The sequence below is a fragment of the Cyrtonyx montezumae genome, unplaced genomic scaffold (assembly GCF_038088225.1).
Source record: "Cyrtonyx montezumae isolate F1298 unplaced genomic scaffold, pur_monq_1.0 scaffold_29, whole genome shotgun sequence".
Lineage (NCBI taxonomy): Eukaryota > Metazoa > Chordata > Aves > Galliformes > Odontophoridae > Cyrtonyx > Cyrtonyx montezumae.
Window position 1 is genome coordinate 28063 of NW_027072033.1, and position 20882 is coordinate 48944.

General features: G+C 38.6%; 1 protein-coding gene across 1 annotated transcript; it reads right to left on the reverse strand.

Moving 5' to 3' along the window:
- Positions 1 to 2066: 2066 nt before the first annotated feature.
- Positions 2067 to 19176, reverse strand: SLC35D2 (solute carrier family 35 member D2). Its single transcript, XM_065740582.1, has 12 exons — positions 19052 to 19176; positions 17291 to 17324; positions 15656 to 15742; positions 12879 to 12946; positions 10505 to 10576; positions 8796 to 8864; positions 7726 to 7828; positions 6379 to 6471; positions 5397 to 5464; positions 4576 to 4654; positions 2884 to 2966; positions 2067 to 2329 (listed from the first exon to the last, which is right to left on the reverse strand). The coding sequence occupies exons 1-12, from the start codon at positions 19174 to 19176 to the stop codon at positions 2227 to 2229; spliced, it is 984 nt and encodes a 327-aa protein (XP_065596654.1). The 3' UTR covers positions 2067 to 2226.
- Between the last annotated feature and the right edge of the window lie 1706 nt (positions 19177 to 20882).

Genomic DNA, 20882 nt, shown 5'->3' on the forward strand with positions numbered 1-20882 from the left:
GCAGTTCCCTACACCAGGTCACACAGGTAGGCATCCAGGCAGGTCTTGAATATCTCCAGAGACGGAGACCCCACAACCCCCCTGTGCAGCTGTGCCAGTGCTCCGTCACCCTCACCGTAAAGAAGTTCTTGTGCACATTCGTGCAGAACCTCCTGTGCTGCAGTTTGTGGCCATTTCCCCTTGTCCTGTCTCCACACACCGCTGAAAAGAGTCTGGCCTCACCACTTTGTCCCCCACACCTCAGATACTTATAAAGCTGGATCAGGTGCCCTCTCAGTCTTCTTTTCTCAAGGCTAAAGAGACCCAGCTCACTTAGCCTTTCTTCATAGGGGAGATCCTCCAGGCCCTTCACCATCTTTGTGGCCCTGCACTGGACTCCTTCCAAGAGATCCCTGCCTTTTTTGTACTGGGGAGTCCAGAACTGGGCACACTACTCCAGATGAGGCCTCACCAGGGCAGAGTAGAGGGGGAGGACCTTTGACCTGCTGGCCATGCTCTTTTTAATGCATCCCAGAATGCCATTGGCCCTCTTGGCCACGAGGGCACACTGCTGGCTCATGGTCAACCTGTCGTCCACCAGGACACCCAGGTCCCTCTCTACAGAGCTCCTCTCCAGCAGCTCATCCCCCAGCCTGTACTGGTACATGCAATTATTCCTCCCTAGGTGTAAGACTCTGCACTTGCTTTTGTTAATTTTCATCCGGTTTCTGACTGCCCAGCTCTCCAGCCTGTCCAGGTCTTGCTGAATGGCAGCACAGCCTTCAGGCATGTCAGCCAATTCTCTCAACTTCGTATCATCAGCAAACTTGCTGAGGGTGGCCACTATCCCCTCATCAAGGTCATTGATGAAGATGTTGAACAAGACTGGACCCAGCACGGACCCCTGGGGAACACCACTGGTTACAGGCCTCCAACTGGACTCTGCACCACCAACGACAACCCTCTGCACTCTGCCAGTCAGCCAGTTCTCAACCCAGTTCACTGTCCACTCATCTATCCCACACTTCCTTAGCTTTGTTATAAGGATGTCATGGGGGACAGTATCAAATGCCTTGCTGAAATCAAGGTAGACTATATCCACTGCCCTCCCCCCATCCACCCAGCCAGTGACAGCATCATGAAAGTCCACCAGGTTGATCAAGCATGACCTCCCCTTGGTGAACCCATGCTGGCTACTCCTGATAACCTCCTTTTCTTCCAATTGTCTGGAGATGGCATCCAGAACAAGCTGTTCCATCACCTTTCCAGGGACAGAGATGCATCTGACTGGCCTATAATTACCAGCATCCTCCTTCTTGCCCTTTTTGAAGACCAGAGTGACATTAGCTATCCTCCAGTCTTCAGGCACATCCCCCATTCTTCAAGACCTCTCAAAGATGATAGAGTTTCAGCAATCACCTCCGCCAGCTCCCTTAGCACCCGTGAATGCACCCCATCGAGTACCATGGATTTATGGACATTAGCATTGCCTAGGCACTCACAGACCACCTCTTCCCTGACTGAAGGAAAGTCTCCCATTCCCCAGACGATGAGTGTGCTTACACAAAAATAAGAGTTACCTCTCATAATTACCAACTTGGTACTTGCTCAGAAAAAAATCATATAAATATTAAAAATGTTCTCTCAGTTTCCTTCCTTCCTTGATACTGCAGACCAACATGTTACTGAGGATGAGGAAAATACTGAATGTACACAATGCATACCAAAAACATTATGCCATATCCTTAGTTTTTCAGTTAACACACGTGGAACAATCTTGGGGCACACCTCTTCTTTGATCTCTGTGTTCTACAGTTCTACAAGAGCAAATGCATAGACAAAATCATTCTGATTCACAAGCATCTTTCATCTCTTCATTGCTTTCACATACTGCGTAAGGCAATGCTGAATCAAGCTTATGATCTTTACAAGGAGTTTTGCTTTAGAGAGTAAACAGAAACTGAAACAGAATTCACAGATTTCATTGAGTACAAATAGCACCAAATATAGGCGAACAAAGAAATTCACAACTTGAGATTTGCTCATGGCATTCTTTCCTAAAAATCAGGTCACAATACATCATAAATAAAGAATATTTCTGAACCTATAAGATGTGTAGACATTATGGTAACTGAGGGAGAATACTTTTTCCCTCATTACAGATGTGCTCCAGCATATATTTCTTTTTGTTCTCAGCAGTGCTAAACATACTTGCATCTTCAGTCTCTTTCAAGGTAGGATTCTTGGCTAACATTTCGACTCAGGAAGTACATTCTCCTCATCTTCAGGTTGTGCAGGCTTGTCATTTACTCTCAAGGTTAAAAAGGAGTATCTCAGTCCTCCTGCCATACTAAAGAAAAGAGAATGAACACAGGTCTCAGAGATAACTAATGCAGTATGTACACACGGCCATTTTACAGATACGTACTCTTCCTTCCTAAGGATGAAGGAAAGCCAGATAGCAAAAATTAGGAATGCCTCAGAAATGTCCAGAAACCAGTACTGAGTCTCCAAAGAACAGTTATGAGTTGCTTCAACAGATTCATACAAGGTGCAAGAGTTCACCAAAACATAAAAGGTAACATCTCTGAAACATTTTTAACAAAAGTAACTTGTTCAGTCAGTGTTCTTATTTTCCATACCAATTTTTTTTTTTTCCTTGGAAGCCTCACAGCTCATAACTGATCCAATGTAAAACTACTCATAAAAAAGGATGAGTTTATCTCCATTTTCATCATTAAGATGAAAAAACACAACTAATTGCTATGAACTTATATCCTGAGACAGGGCCTCCTCAGGCCAGTACTTTCCAAACTGCAACACCAAAATGGGCCAAATCAAACAAAATACAAAACTGCATCTCACTGAGAAATCTTCAGCTTTAACAAGTAAAGATCCACCTACCAAATATTTAGCCCTATAAAGTTCAACATGGAGAAAATGTAATCTCCACCAATCAAGATTCCGATGTAAGCGATGGATATATTCTGAAAGGAAAACAAAAGCTGTGCATTTACTGAAGTCAGTTTACGTCTCCAAGAACATAAACGACACTGATTAACTTACTTTTCTAAGGAAATAGATATACTTTAAAATCAGTGTTTAAATTAGCTTCGTGATTGCCTTTTGGACAATTTAACACCTAAATAAAATCAATGCATTTTCTAAATGTCAGCAAGGCATTGAGAATGACGTTCAGAAGAAATAAATAAAAAAAAGAAAATTAGCTATCTAATACTCAAAAATGGAACTATGTCCACCCTTTGATAATGTACTTCTTTGGGAAGCCAAAACCCACTGCTTAAAAGCAGGTTTTGCATTCTCAAGCATGAGTACACTTTAAAGTTACAATAAAAGCTCTTTATTAGTGAATTTAAAGGGTTGTCTCTTTACTTAGCCTAATAAAATGCATTCAAAGCACTTGGCTCAAATTCAAGGCAGTCAGAATTTAAACTCAGAGTCATCATCACCCCCCCCCCCCCCCAGTCAGTTTTGGGAAACTGAACTTAGCCCTTGTAGAAAGAAGAAAAGCTACAGAACTATGTGATCATTTTTACCAATGATTTTTTACATTTTTCTTACCAACACTTGTAGTTTCAAATGTTTTATCAGCTAACCTGAACAACTGACATCATTTCTACTGATTTCTACTGGGGACTACTGAGAAAAAAAAAAGTGTTTCTCAACTTTAAAAGTAAATCAAGCCATTTCAAAGAGTAATTACTGTTCAGAAAGCAAAAATGACTGTTATTTCTGCATCTATGCTAGTTTGAATGCTAATAGTTGTTTGGCCCACAAATAAACAAACTTCATCTTTAACTAAAACTCTCTTGGGCTGCAAGTCTTTGCTCCTCTCCAAACACAAGCAAAAAAATGGTGTTCATGTGGCCTTCCCAGCTCAGACATCTTGGTCCCATCAACTTAAAAAAAGCTGCACTGCTTTTAAATTACAGCAGGTTACAGAGTATAGACTGTGAGTACACCAGATTCAGTTTTTAAATCGGGCATGCATTAGTGTTAATCAAATTACCCAGAACTTTTATAATAATAAAAAAGTCTATTCAGCTAGAATACAAGTTCTCAAACAGTAGAGCAATAAAATAAGCAATAAAATCCTTATTTCAGCTGTTACTACAGCTTAGCTTAGATTATTTTGTAATCTATGAATGCTCTATTTATCAGTGGCAGTAGAAATACATTTAGCCCAAAATAAAAATGGATTAGTCCACATCATTTTGCAGTGGATTTGCCTAGACAACCTTGATAAACTTAAAAAAAAACTTGACAAACAGCAGTAGGTGAAAGTACCTAATGAAGTGTGATACATGTGTACTTTTTAACTAAAACCGGTTCAACTCAATAAAAATAAAAATAAGTCAATACTCACATTGCTTTCCCGGGTATACCTAAGCTTTAACTAAAGAAAAACAAGGTCACTCTGGAGTGTGGAACTCCAAAACGTAAAATATAACTATCATACAATCAGTGTCTCAGTTTATGAGTTTCCAGCTCAAAGCATAATCAGGATCATTGCTGAGACAATGCTGTTCTTTGTGTATTTCAGCACTCTCACCTCCCTCCTGTTCCATAACTCACCTTGATGGCACCAACTACCGCTGTTGTAAGTGCAGAATTGTAATGACTGCACAGGACAGTAGAATACATTAGAAGAAACCTAAAAACAACAACAACAAAAAACAGAAAATGTTATAAGTTCCTTCCAGAATCCCAAAAATTTAACAGCATTTTGGAATGTTCCATCTTTTTCAAGAATTAGTATTCTGCTAGGGTTTTCATCCCCACCTGCTGCATCTCGTGTGTATGCAAATTAATCAAAATACAAACCTAAAAAAAGGAAGTCTTGCTATGTGCCTCTTGATCTCTAGCACAATCATCTGTTCTGCATGTTTCCTAAATGTCAGTATTTGAAAGCGGTTTGACTTTTGAGTTGGTAATGTGAAAGAGCAGAACTGGACCTAGCATACTTTATTATTCCCTTAACTCTGCAGTTTCTATAGGAATAAAGCATTGTTTCATTACTTCTGAGTTTCCCATATTTTCCCAGGTACTTTAAAGAACAGACATACCAAAACAGTTCCTACACTAAACGGTTTATATTGCATTAACTGCACAGAAGTAGTTAGACTATCAAAAGAGCTATCCAGCTCTTGGGACAGAGAGACTCTGTGTACAAGAAAGTAAGAAAGCTAAATGTCATATTGTTGATAACAGGTGAAATAACACAGGCAGCACCAAAACAGTTATTTACAATATTAGAAAAAATTAAAAAGCAAGACAGAAGCTGGTAGGCAAATACATAGAATTTTAACAAACGTTATAAGTATGTCTTACAATTGAGATTTGCAATCTAAAACGCTGCCATTAAAGCATCTTACTTGATTACCCCCAGTCCTTACCCCAAGAAGCAGGAAATAAGGAATTGGAAGATAAATAAAAAATCTGTCCATTGCTGGAAATGTGTTGCCTGTTTAAACAGAGAGAGGGAAAGAAAGAATTATATTACATATAATTAACTACTAAGATATACAAAATGTAGTTAACATTAAGTCAAAAAATACATTAATTTCACATTATAAAATGATTATATAACTATACAAAGCAACTTGATGCATTCAGCTTCAGAAACAACAGGATGACAGCACTAACAACACCTAGACACATAATTCAGTTTCCTCCTGAATAGTAGTGCAGCTACTAAGCTGCACACTGCATGTAACAAATACAAATATGTATTTCATATAGAATCTGTTTTTATACTTGTTGAAGGAGATACCAACATTATGACTGCACAGTAAATACTGCTGCTGTAAGGAAGAGATAAGCAAATGAATAATCTTTTTGAAATCTATTTCATACTGTAGATTCATTCATGAAACCTTTCAAGTCTGAGCCTACATTTTTTACATCAAAGTTAGATTAAATGATCATCACTAAGGCCTCCCATCAAATGAAGACTAATAAACACAAAACAATCACTTTGAAGATTGCTCTTCAACGACATCTACAGCAAACAAACACATACTGCCACACAACAGTCACAGAGAAACATCACAGATCATTCTCCATCTCTACCAGCTCTAGAATGTCTTATTTTAATTTGGTTAGTTCAAAGTTACCCACATCAGCACGAACTTGAAGTCAGTTTAAAACTGACTTTTCTAAGGGCATCAGCTTCTCCTTAGAGTAAATAATTACAGCTTCTTACCTGTAAAGGGAAAGTCCAAGTCAAATAATTACAAATAGTAGCCATGAACACAGAAGTAGGATTACCTCTTACAAAAATAAATAAATAAATGAATAATAACATTCACAAATCAAAGAAAAGAAAATATGATTAAAAACAATTATCAATATGAAATGTAATATGTTGGTATCTACCTGCTGAAAGTCTCCAGTAGAAAAGCTAATAATAAGCATTGGAACCACCATAAAACAAGCATTGTAGAAAAGGACACCATATTTCCCCAACTCCTGTAAAAAAATGCAATGAAACATGGTGTTTGGAAATACAAGTCATTTGTGAGCAAAACACTAAACACTGCCCTGGCCATTCTTCTGACATTATTGCAAATGAGTACTTAAAATGTAATGTGCTGCAATTTGAAAAACAAGCTAATGATCATTGATCACAGTGCTCAGTACTGAGAAGAGCTTCCATTTCAATTACTTTGTCTGAATGCCCAGAAAAATACCTTCAAAAGTCTCTATGCAGCACCAGCTACACATAAACCTCCCAAGGCACAAGTCCAGAAATGCTCTGTATTAGTCTGCAGGTAAGTTTCTATCTGGCCCAGGGATTACCCATTTCATCTACTGCAGACTCATCCTCAAAGCTGAGGGCAGGGTGGCTCCCTGAGGATATCATAACAGAGAAATTAATGAAGCCTGACTTTCAGGTGGAGCACCTGTAATAAGTGGGGTAACTTCAAGCAGTTTGAGGGATGCCATAAAAACACTGTTAATCTGCCTAAGTGAAAGGCAGGAGAGGATCACAGGAAGGAATAATCAGCCTCTCTTTTCTACAGATTCAGTCACATTACTCACAAAATCTTTGCAGGTTGGTTTTTGCTTTAAAATGAAATATGCATTTTGCACATTTCCACTGCGCAGACTGACCCACAAAAGTGACAAAAATTATATCCAAAATCACTCAACTGCTTTGTGCTATGACTTGATATGTTTTCATGGCATTGTATTTAAAGAGTTGTCTGCTCAATACTTATATAACATATGTATGAAGGTACAGCTTACTTCCTAGGCATAATAATATTTGTTGTGGATTTGCTTTTGGACAGCCCACGAAGATAGCAGTTTTGATGGCTATTGACTCAGACTGGGCAAGTCTGTCTCACAACTTTATTTTACATAAACATCATTTTAAAGCATGTTTCTAGCAAAAAAATTATATTCTTTTGATAAATATCAAGCTTAGAGTTACATAATTTGCTTTTGTCTTTCATTTAAACAAACAAAAAAGAATCATTGTAAAGTCACTATAAAGTTTGCTTAAAGGACCTGAGAAAAAGTAAAGCACAGCTTACTTAAGCCTGTTCTCAGGTTCTCATCATAAGATTTTCCCAGGCTATTCTGCATTAATGATGCATAAGTGTACCTATCAACTCAAATACAAAAGTACATAAAACTACTTATTAATTCACAGCAGTACAATTATTTACTACCCATATTGTCATAATGTTAAACTCAATCTAATGACACTATGGGTACCTTTGGATCCATTTTTTGCTTGGTGTAAACTCCGTTTGCTGCCGTGAATATATCATTTAATAATACAAAGGCGTAGCCTTCCAGATTAAAAGATAGATCAGACCTGGGAAAGACATCATACTGTAAATAAACAAATATTGTACAACATATTGTATTAGAGAAGTGTTGTAAATGAAGAATTGCAAGAGAAATCCAGCCAGTTGCAGGTTTTGCCTTTGTATGTTGTACTTCTCCAGTCACAGAATGATCACAAAGGGTCATCAGAGACTTCCCAGAACTCACTACGGAAGTAGCAGGAAAAGTTTGATTTTCATTTTCTGAAAAATTCCACCCATCTCAATCCTGACAACTTGTCCAATTATTACTTCTTTTAATAGAAGAAGTAGCTAGGGAATAAAATCTGACTACTTGTTTTTGAAGTCAGGACATACTGTCATCCTTTCTGTTTTGACTAGTTACCTCATACATATAACGTCATTTATTTAATAGGACACAGCTATATCCAAGTCACAGCACACGGAATTTATTTACTTTTGTACAAAGTGAAGCACAAAATAAAAAAATAACATTACATTTCAATTAAAGTTTTAAGTTAATTTTTCAATACGAGAAAAACAAAGGAAGTATTTTGTGAGCTTATCTCTTTTTTTAACTTGTCATAAGTTATAAAAAGTCACAAAAGATGTCATAAAAAAGAAGATACTGTCTTACTCAAAAATAATATTTGATAACTAAAAGATCATTATTTCTACTGAGAACTAATATATTTTTGATGATGAAAGAAAGGCAGTGTTTCTCACTTAATTTTAACCTGCTATGTCTGTTATCCCGCAAACATGGAAGTCTTAGGGGTGGAAAAAGAAGCACCCAAGTACTCCCAGCTGGAGATCAGTTTTTTCTCTTTGTTACCCTGCACCTCCCAACTATATCAGTAGAGAGATTATCCAAATCAAATTCATCTGAAGTAAGTGGATCAGCTTAGGGCCATTTGGCAGTTAACAAGGAAGAAGATTTTCCTGTTGCCCCTCCCTCTCATAACATGACTGAGTGTAAACAAATGAAAACCTTACCCAGCTGCTATGACAGCCCCAAGAACGATGGCAAATACGCTGATGATAATATTCAGTGGATAATGTTTCCTGTAGATGAAATTAGACCGCTAATATTTACACTATTTTGAGATTAAAGGGTTCTCTGTCTGAAAAGTTTCAAATTAATTAGTAATCAAAACATATTTAACAAGAAGACAAAGTCCTGAAAACCTTACTGAAGTGTGACTGACTATGAGAAGTTTTGGCCCACAGATTTAGATTTTGGCACAGAGAAGTGAGATGGTAGAAGTATTGTAAGTATTCTGCTACCAGATAAATTTTGAAGTAAAGATTAAAGATTTAAAATAACAGCGTTGGAACAAATCATAACCAATTCTGTATTGGTGTTCATATGGGATCTATTTCAGTGCTTTCAAGCCATTCAATAAAGAAAAAAATCACTGTACATCTTTTGTGTAGTTTGCTCACCTTTCCTGGAGAAGATGCTGTACAGCACAAAGTTATTAAAATATATACTTCTTTGGAAATGTTTTATCTGTAGCAGAAAGCACAGCTTATGATATTCTTCAATATGTCTGTCTATATTAGCCCTGACACAGAGTAGGGAAGAGCATAGCGTGAAACTATTCTGCTTCTTAAAGCTACGTTACTTTATTTAAAAATGTATTAAGTATTTTTGCATCACACATGTGCCTTGTATTTCTACATCCCTCAGGGATTCAGCCAGATTCCAGCTCTGAGGTGGCCTCTGAGAAAAAATCTATCAAAACAAAAGGTATCTCTTGGAGAAATCCTGCAAACACACTGACTCACATTTTCCTCACTTGCTTTAGGGAATCCTCAGGTAAACAAGAAAATATAGCAACTTCTGCTTTCCCTGTGAGAATTTGTACTTAGAAAAGAATATGAGTGCATCCCCACATATGAATCAAATCAATTTTGATCACAAAAAGAAGCTTCAACCAGAAAGGAAATGACAATCAAATTATGGGCTTTTTGAAAAGCTTTTCCCAAATCATCACTCTCACATTGCTTGGGCTCAGCTTCACCAAACTGTTTTTCACTTTCTGATCTTGTTTCATTCATGTGCAAGCCTTCTGAATATTGCTACGATGTCAAGAGACAGTATTACATATTTACTTTCCTGCTCTTCCAAGTCATTACAAATGAAATCATATATACAAGTGATTCCAAGTTGCAGTAACATAAAATTCTCAGTTTCTCATTAAAAATAACAAATGTAATTATAATAAAAGAGTTTCTGACCTAATAGCATACTGTTAAATACCATTCTGCTTCATCAAACTGGTATATTTCAAAACTTGACTCAGAAGGCTACTCTGTATGAACAAACTGTCATACCATCATCACTGTTTTGAGACATAACTTTCTATCTTCCTTAAACAGCTTGAAGATCTGCAAGACTTAAAGGAGGAAATCAAAATAACTAAAAGAAGCATCTAATTCATGTTCCGCTTTCTTGATCCCTGTACAACTGTTAGGAGAATAAGTTATGTAAATGACAGCAGGCAATTTTTTTCCTTTATTCACTAAAGTGCATATATCCATGTCTTCAAAAAAAAGTAAAGAACACCACTTCCTTTGTTTCTCTTTCTTTGCCAGTAAAAGTCACTCATTCAATATCCTCATGAGATGTGACAAGTAAACTATTTTGTATGGTCTAAACTAAAGGCATCTTAACAAGAAAAGGAAAAAAAAAAATTCACCCAAGTATGATGACTTCCAGCAGTAATGTAAGTGGAATGGTAAACTTCCTGAGCACCGTGAACATCGGCAAACTGTCAAATAAAGTAAAATAAAATAAAATCCAAGCAGTGTCAAATGAATAGCATTAGTGTGTCTCATTCTTATCTAATTTTACTAGGCAGTGGATTAAACCACTAGTCCAGCAATAAGCAAGCAAAACAAATTCCTAGTCACATACCAAACACGAAAATGTCAGTACGACACTAGAAAAAGATTAGATAACCAAATCACTGAAAGTAACAAGATTTGCCAGTTTGTAAAACAGCTTGCAACTGGCTACCTTCTAAAAAGTCACTCTATAGTACTGAAATAGAAGGTAAAGGCTATTTTCTAAGTGCCTGTGAAATAGACCTTTCTGCATAAATCATAGGCAGGATAAGTTACAATAATTTCTACTGTAGGAATAAAGGACAAGCAACAAAAGCGTCTCTGAAAACACACAGCAAAAAAGAAAACACACATTTAGTAAATAAATGGTACTTTCAAACAAGAGGAAAAAAATGTACAGGAAGCATGAAAGACAGAACATATCAAGCAACTTTGAAACAACCTAATGTTGGTCTGCATTAAGTGAGGCAGTTTGAAACTTTTTTTTTTTTTTAATTATTAATTCAAGAAAACACTAGCACATGACAGCACTGCTATCTGGACCAACTAACCCTCTGCTTCAAACAACGACCAACAACTTCACTATGCTACAAATCTTAACACTGTTTCTAAACACTTTGAAACAGATATTTGGAAGTTATGCATAAGATCACCTGCATGCTACAGACAGCTGAGCAAGTCATGATGTATGCAGATTCCTGATAATGTAGCAAAACAAGCAGTAACAAAATGTTAATGGCAGAAACAACACTGCCATAGTTACTTCTCTGTTACAAAAATATGAACAGGAAAGCTAAAATAGATACAACACACAGGTGGAAGAGATGCTGAATTTGTATTTAAAGCAACAAAACAACAACAGCAACTAAAATTACAGCTAGGGAAACAGGAGAGAACAATTATTCACAATCTGAGCATTCACAGAATTGAAACTACTTTCTTCTTCATGGTGCCTTCAGTACTACCAAGAACAGTGCTGCTGTAGAAGGGGTTACCTGAAGAGACCTTCAAAGCAATAGTTCTGTGCGTGTATAACAGAGAGCTGCAGAATATTACTACCTAACGCTGCTAGTGGAAGAAAATTTATTATTTAGATAAAAGCAATACAAACAAAGAAAAAGCATAGTATTTTCTTTCTCAGCATCTCAAAATTATGAAATACTTCAAATATAAAAAACTCCTCAGTTTTGGTTTAAAAGCCTGTAAACACATAGAAGAAATTGCTGCAATGGCATTGCCCTGACCTCAAATTCTGCTATAGCCATTATGCTTTTGCACTCCTATTCTGTAGAAAATTTGGTCATTCAATCTATTACAGAAAGTCCCCTAGACGATTTATACTTTCATAGCACTGGCATGGAAGCTCCTCTTGCTTGTGTCCCCTGGGTTAAACCCAGGGGTGAATTCAGCAGCAAGCCAGTAGACATCCCGTTGCTCTGAAGGGATATAGGTAAAACAGCATCTTATCAGGGAGAATGGAGACAGAACATGAGGGAATGGCTTTAAACTAAAAGAGGGTAGAATTAGATTGGATATAAGGAAGAGATTCTTTACTCAGACAGTGGTGGCGCCCAGAGCTGCCCAGAGAAGCTGTGGATGCCCCGCTCCTAGAGGATTTCAAGGCCAGGCTTCATGGGACCCTGGGTCCTGGTCTGATGGGTGACAGCCCTGCTTATGGCAATGGGGTTGGAACTGGGTGGCCTTTGAGATCCCTTCCAACCTAAACCATTCTGTGATTCTATGATCTATGCTTATCGGCACAGAGAAACCATCAAACCCTCCCACAGTCTCCCCTCAGCCTGCTGGGACTCAGCAAAGCAACACCACTGCTGTCACCCCACTATACACTGGATAGTGAGTATTCTAAATAACCTGCAACATCATCATCATATAAATCTTTCTCAAATTCCTCTTCATTTAAAAATTTATTACAGTTTTCAAGTCCTATGAATAAGTCACCTAGGAAAAACTGAACACTAGAGTAGGAGGGGAAAGGATCCTGTAAAGTGCTTTCACTGTCATGGAGGAATACTGTGATTTTGAGTCAGGTCTGGCGAAGCTCCTCTTAAAAAAAGCACACATCTTCAAAACAGGTCAAATGTTTGGGTAAGTTTAAAACTAGCAATAGGTGTTAAGAGAGATAGATGCAGTGTCTTTCCTCAGCAATTTTTACCCTCACAAAGGAAAAGGGTATAAGCTAAGCAGTTTATTTATAACTTACTATACCTGAGTTTGCTGGTACTTGATAATCCACTTATGTGGTTTCCAACATAAATCAGAGGCAGAGGAAACAACTGTGATAAAATTAAAAGCACAACTCAGATGATTATATATTGAAGTACTGTTGAGAAACTTTAATTGACAGAATTTGAGAACTGTAATATTAGATATGGTTTAGCAAGTTTGAGCAAGAAAGAGGTTTCTTTTTGTGTTGTTTGTTTGGTGGGGTTTTTTTAGGTGAAAATATGTAACTGTTGCAAACTGATCAACAGCTCTTGCTCAGGTTACCATTTATGACTTCACTGATTTCACTAGAACAAAAGCAATTTATCTCTAACAAGACTGATTTAATTTACATTCAATTTTAACCCATTTTATTTTAATTGCTACCACCTTCAGACTAATATGTATCCTAATGTTTAGATTTCAGGTATAAAAGTAACAATAATAGGAGTAACAAAATAAGCAAGGAAACAGGTGGAATAAAAAAAAAGAATTAGCTACAGGTATGCTTCTCTAAACACTTTGCATATATTAATATGCCTGGAAGATAAATTAATTTAGATCTACCTAATGAGTTATGTTAGGTGAGACACTAGAAATGAAAGAAAAATATTTAGGGGTAAATTATACTTCACTACTTTGAACCAAACTCTTACCATTTCTTCTACCATAACAAGACTGACTCTTATAGAAATATAGGGGGTATAACTCAATACAGAGAAAAAATAACAGAAGTTTGGAGCCATAACAAAATGTAGAAGTCATGGACTCCTACATAATAGATAGCTGCCACCCAAAACTGTTATTTTCTTACTGTAGAAACGTTGCAGAAGATAAAAACAAGCCAACATAATAAATGTGAACAAAGGCAGTGTGCACATCTAGTCTGATTTTCTGTCAGAAGGCAAAACACTTCCCATACTCTATTGTGTTTAATAGTTGGTGTTGCTGTGCCTATATGTGCATATAAAACTGGGAGGTTTTGTGTTTGTCAAAAAACAAGTTTTCTCAAAGCTGTGTGTGCTAAAAAAACACAGAAGATAAATGAGCTGCATTTTATCTATGCTAAAATTATGTCTTTCTTTTACAGTAGAGAAGGAGAAAAGTACAGCTTTAACTAAAGTTAAGAGCTCAAAGTGAAAAGACTACAAGTATACTCAGCCCATCAAAATTATCTATCTTCATATGGTGAAAACAGAGCTGACTTTACATTCTGTTTCCTCTGAAATCATCTACTGTGAAGGCAAAATAGCAATCAACTTCATCCTGTCAGTAATCAGTGGAATATTTTCTTTAAATGGCTCGAGAGCTTCAAAGATTTCACACAAAAGAACCTTGCTACTTCAGAATTTTAGCTGAAAGTTCTGAGGCTGTAAACCAGTCTAGGAATTAAGCACAGTGCTAATCTTGGTGTCAATGAAAGCAAAAGCTGTCAAAAGAGTGCAAATCAGTGATATTTTCAGAAGTAAATATATCAACAAAGACCAATTCAGCTGCTTCACTGTGGCTAATCAAATCCAGAACTGCAAGCAATGTGCAAATACTAGGTGTTCCCAGTACATCTAGGAAAGCCTTCCAAAGGACATATGTTATTAAGGCATTCAAAAAGGAATGTGTTTCTTAATGCTCTTGTATGTACTTATGCTAAAATAATTGCTACAGCAGGGAAGAGTAGTGGGATCAACACAAGGTGAGGAGGGAAGACATTTCTTAAAGTCTCAAAAAGATTTTACAAGTGGAAGTCAGAACCACTCACTGGGAAACCTTCGTTCATACTGAAGAAAAAATGCATTTTATAATCAACATTACAGATATTTCTATGACATTTCTAAAACCAAAAATATTGATGATTTCAACATGCATTAAGAACATACTGCATCAATCAATAATTGAGACACACTCATAGTAAAAATTGAAAAACAAAATTCTGCAAAAGGGATGCTGGCTTGAAAAGCTAGGCTAGCCAAACTCTGCAGCAGAGCTGGGAAATAACTATATCGCTGAAGAAATAATCAGCGGCATTCTTCAAGTCATCAATATGAAGGCTTATGCTAAACAAATAAATGAATAAATAAACTCTGTAGTCATTTCAAATCCTAATTCCCAATATGAAATAGTAAAATAAAGTCTCCCTTCGTCTCTTTCTCCTGTGTCTTTGGACTACACACACTTATGAACTGTACAGTGCAGCTAGAACCTACCTATAGTGTTTTGTGAGGGCATTTTAGATCCTTGTTTCCAGCTGAAATCTTACATCTGGATACAACTGCAGTTTGTTAATTTTTTGTCTATGACATATTTGTTTCCTATTGATTTATCACATGCTGTATTCCCATTTTCAAGCAGCACTTCCTCCTTCATTTTGTGCACAGATCTCCCACTGACCATGCAGTGAGCTGTATACATTCAAAAAAGTACTTCAGGAATCTGAAAAAGCTCATCCAGCTGTATGAAGATACAGCATCTTTTCCTATGTATTGCATTACCAAATGACACTGGATTTCTCTGCAGACAGAAGGCAAGAATATAACAGTGAAATGAAAATTATATAATCAAATACTGAATGAAAAAAATGCAGATAATCACATATGATAAATAAATATAAAACTGTTTTCTTCTTTTATATCTTGTCTTAGTAAAAAATACAATAAAATACAATAAATAGAATGGAATGGAATGAAATGAAATGAAATGAAAAAACATTTCCAAGCCCTGCGAAAAGACAGCCACTACAGAAGGCAACATTTTCTAATTAATATCACAAACTTGGTAATCCTTACCTTCCTGGGTATACTCTTGTCAAAATCAGGAAACTGTATTACGTTTTTTAGTTTTGACACATACAAGATAAGTATAGTGGCTGCCATCTAAATAAAAACAAAAAACAAGAAGACATATAAAAACAAAATCATAATGTATCTTGGAAGAACTGCTTCAAAAACAAAATCTCTGCGTGCATTTGACAGATGCTAGATATTATGTATTTCCTTCAGTGAACTACATGTGTCCATGTATAAACTGAAATAATGTTTTATTCTTAAATTTTTGCCTGTTATTTACTTAAAGTACAATACAGATAAACAAAGTTTTATGGCTTGAAATAATTAGTTGTATCTTGTGACACAAAGAGTGCTTAATAAGTTGTGAAAATAAAATGGGGCATGATCCTATAACAATCATGCTGTTTGCACACAGCATTGTTTAGTCTGCAAAATCATTCATACAGCTTTTTTGTTAATGTGAAAGGAGGGATGTATATTGCTCATTTGACAGTAAAGTGAACAATAAATAATAAAGGTATGATAAGAATGAATAAAAGTGACCATCTTCAACATTTTAAGAGTTTAATGCTGGTCACTTGGGCAGAAAAAATAAATGTATTTGCTATCTGCTCCTTCCAAAGTGGTAAGGAAATCTTGGAATAACTGGACAACAAATATAGAAATCACAGAATCATAGAATCACAGAGTTGTAGGTGCTGGAAGGGACCTCTAGAGATCATCAAGTCCAACCCTCGTCAAAGCAGCTCCCTAGACCAGGTTGCACAGGTAGGCGTCCAGGCGGGTCCTGAATATCTCCAGAGGAGACTCTACAATGCCACTGGGCAGCCTGTGCCAGTGCTCCATCATCCTCACTGTGAAGAAGTTCTTAGACACATTTTTAAAGACACTGATCAGTTCTCCTCTGGGTCTTCTTTTCTCAAGGCTGAACAGATCCAGGTCTCTTAGCCTTTCCTCAAAAGAGCAGTGCTCCTGGACTTTTATCATCTTCGTGGTCCTCTGCTGGACTTTTTCCAGGAGATCCCTGTCTTTTCTGCACTGGGGAGCCCAGAACTGGACACAGTACTTCAGGTGAGGCCTCACCAGGATAGAGTAGAGGGTGAGGATCACCTGTCTCCACCTGCTGGCCACGCTCTGTTTAAGGAACCCAGGGCACACTGCTGGCTCATTGCCAACCTGCTGGCCACCAGAACACCCAGGTCCCTCTCCGCATAACTCCTCTCCAGCAGATCCTCACCCAGTTTGTACTGATGAAATGCCAGCGAGTCACGGCCTGCAAACAAACAAGGCCATACCATTGCCCTTAATACAAAGTATTGCCATATTTTCTTCTCCTTGGTGTTGGCTGAAATGTGAGCTTCCCAGAGAAGTGCAGATGTTTGAGAAATATGGATGCATCAAGCCCTCCTTCACTCACACTACTGCACAGCAAACTTTACAAGCACTCTACAGTATAGCTGTCAGATGTGACATGAAATTTCCACCATTTCTCTAAAACAAATCACTCTTACCATGCATTTAATAAAAGAAGCAGCACAGTACAACAGATTTCACCTTTCAATGTATCTTTATGCTTTCATTAGTTTAACTTACTAAATAATGAGTATTTATAGTATGCTTTACTTGTGAACATACCTGTCCAATTCCAAGAAAAATTGGTGATGGGAATCTGAAAAACATAAACAGACACTTAATACCAAAGAAAGTAGAAAAGTATAAAGAAGAGAGAAATAAAATCAAATAAAAGAGGAGTTTAAATCTAGCACATGTGGATGACCACAAGAGCTTGTGAACCACAACAGTCACTGAAGTCCTACTACAGTATTTGTGCAGCAGAATGCAAGCCATATTCAACACATCATTGGTTTTGGTCTATTTTAAGTGAAGGTTACATACTTGGTGAACTCTAACAAAGCCTAAGTCTTGTACTGGCCTCATGTATACACTACTCGTCTTGAGACTGACTGTACAGGGCAATTCCCTAATGTGAAAGTTTATTTCCACAGCCCAAATGCAGTAAAAACGTGTATTTGTAAGAATAAAGTAGCTATGAAAATGTTGTGGAAACATTTATTGTTTTCTCATGTGGTTAAATTCCTGCCATATTCTCTCAGTTTCAGTTGAAAGCAAAAATGCTTGAATGTTAAGAAAGCAGGAACCTTAGCAGATAATATGAAGAACCTAAGAGTCTCTACTTTCTCCCTGAAAATTTACATCATTAAAAATTAAAAAAAGCATTGTAGCAACTGCTAGTTTTCTATGTATGCAGTGAAATACAAACACATTATTTGCTAGGGTTCACTGCTTTATGCTATAATAGCAATGTCCGTTTGAGAATGCAGGTACAGGACTGTGATTCTGTAAGGAATTCCCCAGCAAGCCAAAGGTGCAGGTCTTCCACGTATGATTAAGAGACCTACTCAAGTTCACTTAGTTTTTCTGGCTGCCTGAGAAAAGAAGGGTGCTTCCAGGAGAGTCAGATGACTGTCAGCATCAAGGACACAGCTAGCAGCATGCATACACAGCAGTGCACAGAGCTCTGCCCTGAGTGATCTACAGAGCCCACATGCCACATCCTATGAGCGCAGTCATCTTCACTGGACTGCTGTGCACTTAACATTTGAATGTATGTACTTCTCATGGTTCAGCACATGGCTGTGATCCAAAGTGGGGAAATCTCCTTTTATTCAAGTATTCAAGTATATTTAGTGTTTTATTCAAGTATATTACAACCGTGCCTATCAGCACCTTAACATTAGCTGGTTGCTTACAACCTCCTGGCTACCAGGAAACAACCACTTTCACATGTGACTGAGCAAAGGTTTCGTCCGTGGGACGTGACAGCTTTCTGAACGGAGGAACTAAACCGCACTTTCCTCTGGGAGGGAAAATATACAGCTCTGATGCTGCACTACTGTCGGTGTGGAGATCGCTATGTCGACAGACCCGGACCTCCGGAGAATCACGTCAGGACCTCAGGACCTCATCTAGCCAGACCTAAACTCCCTTTGGGACCCCAGCACGGACAGAGGCAGCGTGAGCCCAGGCGAGGCGCTGAGCGGCTGGTGTGCACCCTGCACATCTCCGCTTCTGCGCCCTGCCAACAACGGCAGGGGAAATGTCACTATCGCACCCTTTGTCACGCTCAGCACTCAAAATCACCACAGCACTTGGGACTCGATCCGTGCACTCCCCGAAGTCGTCGGCTGGCAGAGCCGCCCCGTCCCGCAGGGCTCCCCGCGCCGGTCAGGGCGGCCCGCCGTCCAAGCGCGCGCCTCCTCTCCCGCTCCGAGTTCCAGCAGCCCGCTACCGCCCGCTTCCGTCGGGGGCGCGCACCGCGCCGCCGCGACCCGCAAGGGGGGGTGGGCCGCACCGAGGGGAGGCAACAGCCCTCACCTGTATGCGCTGAGCAGGCCCTTGTTCACCAACACGATGAGGAAGGAGCACGTTCCGTAGAAGACGGCCGACAGCACCCCAGGCAGCGCCAAGGCGGCCGCCCTCGGCCCTCCTGCACCGGTCATGGCGGGCGGCGGAGGCGGACGAGGCCCCGCCCGGGCAGCACTCGGGCAGCTGCCGCAGCCCAGCCCGGCCCGGCCCGGCCCGGCCCGGCCCCGCTGGAAGGGCTGCGGGGCGCCCCCTGGTGGCGCGGGTGCTGTACCCGCTCCCTGTCGGCCTGAGAGGCGACGCAGCCTCTCGCTCCGTATCGCCCCCCTGCCGTCAGAAAAGTACTCCCGTGGAAGTGCAGTACCCCTTTCCTAAGCGTTCTCCTCTAGGACCAGTTCTGTACGAGCAGATCCGAGTTCTAGTGTCTATGAGCACCTTAGAGTTAAAAGCAACCAAACACAGCTCTAAGTTATCACAGCCCAGATCTTACAGCTGCTCCAGCCTCTAGCCCATCTGGTTAGTTGTTCCAGGTTGCCTCAAAATTTTTGTTTTTAAAAATTCTCAACGTTTTGTCAAGTGAGTGGAAGAGTGAGTGGAGAGCAGGACAAGAAGCAGGGACAGGGCACTCAGGACATGCTGCAGGTGGTGAACTCGGGTAAAATTTCAACCAATGGGAGAAATAACCAGCTCAGTTCTGTGAAATGTTGGGCTGGAAGGAAAAGGGAGAATGGAAAAATTAAAACAGCACACACACTGACTAAACTTGAAAATTAAACCAAACTTTTATTCAAAGCAATTACTGAAGTGACAACACATTCACTGACAACACATTCACTGATCTGTTGTTAACTCCAGCTGCCAAACAGTAATCTAATTCAAGATTTCTTGAATGTAATTGATACGTAAAGCAGCCTTCCACATCTCAATTTTTTACCTTGATATTTTAACAAAAACTTGTCACAACATAAAACAGCTTGAAATGTCTGAATTTTGTCTACATCTAAGTAGAATTCAGCATCTGTATCATACCGAAAGACTCTTCAAGTTGACCAAAGCACTACAGCTGTCTGTAGGAAAAAAAATGTCCTAATGAAGTTATGACTTCATTCTGCAACCAGCTGGCAATTACAACAACTGGATATATACTACTCAGAAGCAATTCTGAGATACAAATGGGAAAAACAGATTTTCACTGAGGGCTCATTTGGGATCAGGCTCTTTGCAAACTGAAAAGTGAATATCATATCATTTGAAAAATGATAAACCTGTATCCTAAATTATCCATTTTACATAGGCTTAGGCACCAGGAATGACTATGAAGTGTTACATACTTTTAAGTTCAAAAGACTTATATGAGCCTGATGTGAACTGAGTTTAGGAGCTGAAAACATTAAACCATGTAACTAGTACAATGCTAATTGTATCCCATAAGCTTTTTTTTTTTTTTTTTATATCCAATGACTCAAGTCAAGTGCATCAACACATAATGATAAACAAACTAGGTTAATACAATTTTCTATCACAAGAGATTAACAAAGACCACACTTCAACAGTCGTATTTTTCAGATGTAAAGAAACTACCATTCTGGAAAAGCTGTAGGCATCTAGTCAGTCTGTATCTAGCGACTGGTAACATTTTCCTCTCATTTAAACAAGAGAGAAAGTGGCTTCCCTTCTCATCTGAATTTTCTGACCAGTGGGAAGGAAGAGTTAAGAGCAAGCAGGACAGTAAATATTTAATATCCCCTAAAGCAGTAGCTCAACTGCAAAAAAAAAAAAAAAAAAAAAAAGTTCACTTTCAAAACAATATACTGTTAGCATATTGTGATTCTCTGGTTGTTTC

Bases quoted from the DNA above. Each gene is read 5' to 3' on its own strand.
- SLC35D2 (XM_065740582.1), bottom strand. From the start codon at position 19,176: ATGACCGGTGCAGGAGGGCCGAGGGCGGCCGCCTTGGCGCTGCCTGGG. The intron at 4,655-5,396 runs GTAAGGACTGGG...TGTTGTTTTTAG, and splicing joins CTTATTTCCTGCTTCTTGGG to GTTTCTTCTAATGTATTCTA. The intron at 2,967-4,575 runs GTGAGTTATGGA...TTTTCCTTTCAG, and splicing joins CGGTAGTTGGTGCCATCAAG to AATATATCCATCGCTTACAT.